The 6,000-nt window shown below is 56.5% G+C and overlaps 1 protein-coding gene across 4 annotated transcripts in view; it reads left to right on the top strand.

Moving 5' to 3' along the window:
* Positions 1-1,958: 1,958 nt before the first annotated feature.
* Positions 1,959-6,000, top strand: part of SNX19 (sorting nexin 19) — a 103,142-nt gene continuing 99,100 nt past the window's right edge. For all 4 annotated transcript variants that reach the window (XR_006171025.1, XR_006171024.1, XR_006171026.1 and 1 more), the window contains exons 1-5: positions 1,959-3,955; positions 4,109-4,247; positions 5,080-5,180; positions 5,459-5,578; positions 5,864-5,994. Coding sequence is in view for 1 of the 4 variants with exons in the window: in XM_042831868.1 (XP_042687802.1) it covers positions 2,498-3,955; positions 4,109-4,247; positions 5,080-5,180; positions 5,459-5,578; positions 5,864-5,994 (1,949 nt within the window). In the remaining 3 variants the exon portion in view is untranslated. The remainder of the gene's footprint in view (positions 3,956-4,108; positions 4,248-5,079; positions 5,181-5,458; positions 5,579-5,863; positions 5,995-6,000) is intronic.

The raw sequence follows: 6,000 nt of genomic DNA, 5'->3' as shown, positions 1-6,000 counted from the left end.
GTTCACATACTTAACGGCTAGCAAACAGAGTCATTACTGCTGCAACTTGCAGCCATAGGATCTCCACGAGCCATTCGCCACAGTGTTTTTTTATTATTCATAGCTTTAGTTATTGATTTTCAGGAGAAGATACATGCTTTTAAGCACCATAAAAGCAAAGGAGGAAAACAAATAGCGCTACTCCAAGATTAATATGCTGTTTGTAATAGAAGTATGGCTGTCACATTGTGCTGTATATGGCTGATGGAGCCTTGACAAATTCCATGCTAAACAGCTTAAGGAGCTCATTAAACAATTTAAAAGCAAAGCGTGGAGGGGGGGAGAGGGAGTCCCACCAGCGCCTGCTGAGTGATGCGTCAGGAGTGCCTGCATCACCCATATTTGAGCAGGGCATCTGAATCTCACCATCCTATAGTAACAGTGCTCATCCACAGCCTCAGTGCTTTAACACCAAGTCAGACCCAAAGCACTGCAGCAGCCTCACGCTGCCTTCTGCCCACCCCAGCCAAGGGCTCAGCACCTCACACCCCCACACCTCAGCACGCCGTTGTGCCACAGCTCACACTGTGCTCATCTTCCAAAAAAGCACTGCAACAAAAGCCACAATTTCACCATAGGGAATGACTGAGGATAGGATTGATGGCAGCTGCCTTCTCCATCCATCCAAGCAGCTCCTGTCACTACTTGGGGAGGGGAGAAAGAAACGAGCCCCGAGGCGAAGGCACCGCACCACACTTCTCTGTGCCAGACTCGCACTGTGATTGATGTCCCACACGGGGCTCAGAGCTCTGCAGCCACCTCCCCACAGCAGCACCGCAGCTTTACAGCCTCCAGAATCCCTCAGCTCCGAGCCACTGTGTTTTCACAGAATGGTTGGGTAGGAAAGGACCTCAAGGATCACGGATCTCCAACCCCCTGCCACACGCAGGGCCACCAATCTCCCCACTTCATACCAGCCCAGGCTGCCCAGGGCCCCATCCAACCAGGCCTTGAACACCTCCAGGGATGGACGGGGCATCACAGCCTCTCTGGGCAGCTGTTCCAGCACCTCACCGCTCTCATATCAAAGAACTTCCCACTGATATCCAACCTCAATCTCCCCTCCCTCAACTTCAAACCATTTCCCCTCGTCCTGCTGTTACCTACCCTTTCAAAGAGTTGATTCCCCTCCTGTCTGTAGGCTCCCTTCAGGTACTGAAGGCTGCACCGAGGTCACCCCACAGCCTTCCTTTCTCCAGACTGAACAAGCCCAGCTCCCTCAGCTTGTCTTCATGAGGGAGGTGCTCCAGTCCCCTGATCATCTCTGTGGCCTCCTCTGGACCCTCTCCAACAGCTCCCTGTCTTTCTTGGGGCCTCCACACCTGGACACAGCACTGCAGATGGGGCCTCACAAGAGCAGAGCAGAGGGGGACGATCACCTCCCTGTCCCTGCTGGCCACCCCTCTGCTGACGGAGCCCAGGATCCCATTTGCTTTCCGAGCTGCCGGAGCACACTGCTGGCTCACGTTAAGCTTTTCATCTATCGAGACCCCCAGGTCCTCCTCTGCAGGGCTGCTCTCAAGGACCGCTCCGTCTAGTCTGTATGGATGCCTGGGATTCCTCCGGCCCAAGTGCAATACTGCACCATTTTACACACGTCCCCATCACAACAAAGCGCACGCTGGAACGTCAATATGAGAGCACCGACTTTTTTTGCTGTTGTTCTGAATGCACGACGAGAACCGCGAAGGCGAACTCTGCCATTTTCACAGCGCGTGCAAAAGAAGCCCAGCGCGCGTGCGGGAACCTCCAGCGCGCGCCTAACGGCTACAGGGCCGCGCGCCTAACGGCTACAGTGCCGCGCGCCTAACGGCTGCAGTGCCGCGCGCCCGCCGCCAGAGGGCACTGCAGTGCGCGCGGAGCCGCGTGGGGCGGGGCCGGAAAAGGAGGGAAAAGAGGCGGATCTCGCGCCGCCCGGATCCTGGTGCGGTCGTGCCGTTGCGGGGCGCAGCCGGTAGCGCGGAGCTCCGGGGCCTGGAGCGATGTCGGGTGGCTGAGATTGGAGCCGCGGAGTTGCTGTGTCGGTGCTCTGGTGTTTGCCGGTTGCGGTTCTGGTGCTCGGTGAGGGGTCAGGGAAGGACGCGGAGGGGGCGGTGTGGTCGGTCGGTGAAGCCGTGCTGCGTGCAGCCCCGGGGCTTGGAGCCGCGTGGGGTCATTGAGTGGTGCTGTGCGAGGGGGCTGCGGCCGTAATGTTCGGTTGGGAGCCCAGTAGGTAGCAGCTCTATTAACTGAGTCCTCGGCTGGCCCTAATGCCCAGCTGCGTGCGTGCTTCTCCTAGCCCGAGTGCCCAGAGCCCCAGCGGCTGTTAGTTCTGAGCAGCCTACCGGCTGCAGCCCTTGCTGCCCGCTCCTCGCAGCCTGCTGGCCCAGAGGTGGTTCGGCTGAGGCCCGGTGTTTGCAGCCCCGATACCAAATCCAGATCGCAGAGCCTGACCGCTGAACCCCACCGCTGCTGCACCATGCCGTGCCGCCGTGAGATGCTGGCCCTGGTGGCCGTGCTGGGCTGGCTGCTGGTGCTGCTGCTGGACCTGCAGGTGCTGGCGCTGCTTTGTGGGACCGCAGCAGTGCTGGGTGGGTGGCTGGGACCCCGAGCTCTGAGCAGGCCAGGCTGGAGGCTGCGCTTAGAGCGCTTTGCTGGATCCCTGCGGCCGGCGGCACACAGCCCTGAGGCGGAGGAGCTGCTGGAGCAGGAGATCAGCAGCACCGTCAGGAAAGTGGTGAGGGACTTCGTCTCCTCGTGGTACCGCACAGTCAGCAGTGAGCACGCCTTTGAGGCTGAGGTGGAGAAGGCCATGATGGGGCTGGCAGCTGAGCTGAGGCGGCGGATGGCACGGGTTGACCGCCAGGCCCTGGCCCGCCGGCTGCTCCTGCTGTGCGGCCGTCACCTGCAGAGCTACCTGCAGGCCCTACGGGGACACGGGCTGCTGTGGGAGGAGTACCGCCGGGTCGCGGGCCTGCATCCAGCCCTCTGCAGCCCGGCAGCTGAGGTGAGCTATGCCCGTGCCTCTGTGGAGCTGCTGCTGCGGGCTTTGGTGCCTCGGCCCCACCTGGAGACGCGGACGGGTCGCTTTGTGGTGGTGGAGCTGGTGGCCTGCAACGTGCTGCTGCCCGCCATCAGGAAGATGGCTGACCCCGACTGGATCAACCTGCTGCTGGTTGGGGCCTTCCCCAGGAAGGCACAGGGCGAGGAGCCCAGCCCTGCAGTTCCAGTGCCAGACTCTCTGCCTCTCACAGTTCAGCTGGGTGCTGCCCCAGCAGTACTGCTTCTATCCCCATCACCTGGGCGAGAAGCAGGGGCTGGTGGTGAGGATGGTGTGGATGTGCTGTGTGAGCCACCCTGTAGTGAGGGGGTTGTCTTGAGGCCACGAGGCCTGGGCTTGCTGTTTCCTTATGAGGGTTTGGAGCTGGATTCTCCAGGCCAGGATGTGGAGCTGCTGGCACCATCACCTGCTGGGGAGTTTCTTGATGAGCATCTCCCTGATGTTCCCACTCCGTTGGAGGGAGCAGACACTTCAGAGGATGGGATGGGGGATCTGGAGGATGGCCATACCACCAGTAGTGATGCTGGACTGCTACTCCCATCTGCTTATGTTCTGGGCTCCTGCCCTGACATCCAGATTGATCCAGTGATGGAGACAGAGGAGGACAGTCCCAAGAAGTGCTCTGTGCAACGGCCCTGCAGCTTGGGGAGAGAATTGGGAACACCAGAGGCCCTGCCACAAAGCCCATCAGACCCTGTTCAGCCCCTTCCCCTGCTCTCATCCTCCCCAACTGCTCCCATCAGCACCTTCAGCTTTGAGCCCCTCAGCAGCCCCGATGGACCAGTGGTCATCCAGAACCTGCGCATAACCGGCACCATCACCGCCCGTGAGCACAGCGGGACTGGCTTCCACCCCTACACCTTGTACACCATCAAGGTGAGTTGTAGCCCCATGTCACCCATCCCTTCATTGTGAGGAACCTGTGTGCTGTGTGGGGAGAGAGCTGGGGAGTTGTTAGGTGGGATGTGTGTGCAACGCGGTATTGCTTGGAGGTCTGTAAGGGTTAACGAGCATTGCTTTCCTCCTCAGTATGAGACAGCCCTGGAGGGTGAGGTTGCAGGCAGCCTTCAGCAGATGGCCTACCACACTGTGAACCGCCGCTACCGGGAGTTCCTCAACCTGCAGACCAGGCTGGAGGAGAAACCGGAGCTCCGCAAGTTCCTGAAAAGTCAGTGCTGCATCAGCTTCCTGTGACCACCCCTCTGTGACCAGTGTGCCCCTGCCTGCTCTGAGCATATGCAGCCCTGTCTGAGCCAGTCTGGGTGCTGGGCTGTTTGAGGTGCCTGTGTCCTCTCAGCAGAGCTGATGGGAAGTGGGATTTCTTTAGCTTGCAAATTATAGTGTTGCAGAAATCATCCTTGTTCCCTGTAGTGGAAATGCTGAGACATGGCCTGAAACAGTGATGGGGCACCTGGTAGGAAGGCAGGGCCAATGCAGGGGAGCTCAGGTGCATACAGTGTACCTGAGTGATTGGAAGGGGTGGAGTCAGGTTCCACCCCTTCCCAGACCTCATTTAAGGCTTGGCAGTGGAGGTGAAGGCATCTCTTGCTGGAGATCCTTGCATAACTGAGGTTTTCTAAAGGTGAGCAGCTCTTTTCCTTCATTTCTGCATCCACAGCTGCTGCATGTCTCATTCTCGTTTGTTACAGCAAAAGGCTGTCGCCCTGCTATTATCACTGTACTTTCCATCCCATTATTGCATTACATTCCCAAACAGCTTTTTGCAGTTTTGCACCTTGGCAATGAACAGCAACGCTAAAATGTTAGCGATCTGCAAGCATCTTGCTTGTGTGAGCAAGTGTTGTGTATGAGCTATATCATAAATAAAAAATTGGATTTACCTCATTTGTACACAGATGGATTTAAGGTCTGACTCAGCCTGATCTGGGGTGTGTATTGGGCTGAGGCACAGTAGTGATCATTTTAAGTAAAAGAGCATTAAGATTTTAATACAGCTCTTGCAGTTCTCTCGAGCTCACAAATGTGCATTTTATTTCCAGATATCAAAGGACCAAAGAAACTGTTCCCTGATCTCCCATTTGGAAATATGGACAGCGATAAAGTGGAAGCCAGAAAAAGTCTGCTGGAATCTTTCTTGAAGGTGAGGTACTTGGTGCCTGTATCCACTGTTTCCTGTGGCTGCTGAGATGGTTTTCACTCTTCCCCTTCCTTTGGTGCAGCAATCAGCTCACTGCTGATGTGATACCTGGGAGCTGGGCTCTTGTGCTGGCTCCTATTTTATTTTACTGGCATAAAGCAGTGGCTCAGGACAGTTGTCTGTTGATGCACTGGAGCACCTCAGGTGTTTTCTGCTTGCACTTCATGTGAGAAAGCTGGGATGCTCACTCTGAGAAGAGCTAAAACCCTCTCCCCTTACAGCAATTGTGTGCAGTCCCTGAGATTGCAAACAGTGAGGAGGTGCAGGAGTTCCTCGCTCTGAACACCGACGCCAGGATTGCATTTGTCAAGAAGCCCTTTGTTGTCTCCAGGATAGACAAGGTAGGTGGTGGGAAATGGGCAGAGTGAACCTCCCTTGAGTGCACCAAATGCTCTTTGCACGTGTCTGCATGGCTGCTGCACCAGCAGCTAGAAAAGTCAAACTCTGTGTAGATGCATTGAGCTTGCCCAGGAAGCCACAAAGGGTGAGAGCCCCTCTCAGAGCCTGTGTTGTGGCTTTTTTTTTTTCCACATGGAAAACAGGGACACTGCAAGGCTTAAAACGCTTTGATTCCTATTCAGGAAAAGTCTGTCAGTGGTTGATGGTACTCCTGGCTCTCGCTGCAGATTGTTGTAAATGCCATTGTGGACACCCTGAAGACAGCATTCCCCAGGTCAGAGCCCCAGAGCCCCACAGAGGATCTGAGTGAGTCTGAAGTGGATGGGAAATATCAGCCAGATGGGAAGAAGGCAAACAAGTAAGG

This window comes from Centrocercus urophasianus, unplaced genomic scaffold, assembly GCF_019232065.1.
Source record: "Centrocercus urophasianus isolate 14NV4802_14NV808 unplaced genomic scaffold, USGS_Curo_1.0 seq_37, whole genome shotgun sequence".
Classification (NCBI taxonomy): domain Eukaryota; kingdom Metazoa; phylum Chordata; class Aves; order Galliformes; family Phasianidae; genus Centrocercus; species Centrocercus urophasianus.
The sequence above is the reverse complement of the archived record's forward strand: the minus strand, read 5'-3'. Positions and strand labels throughout refer to the sequence as shown.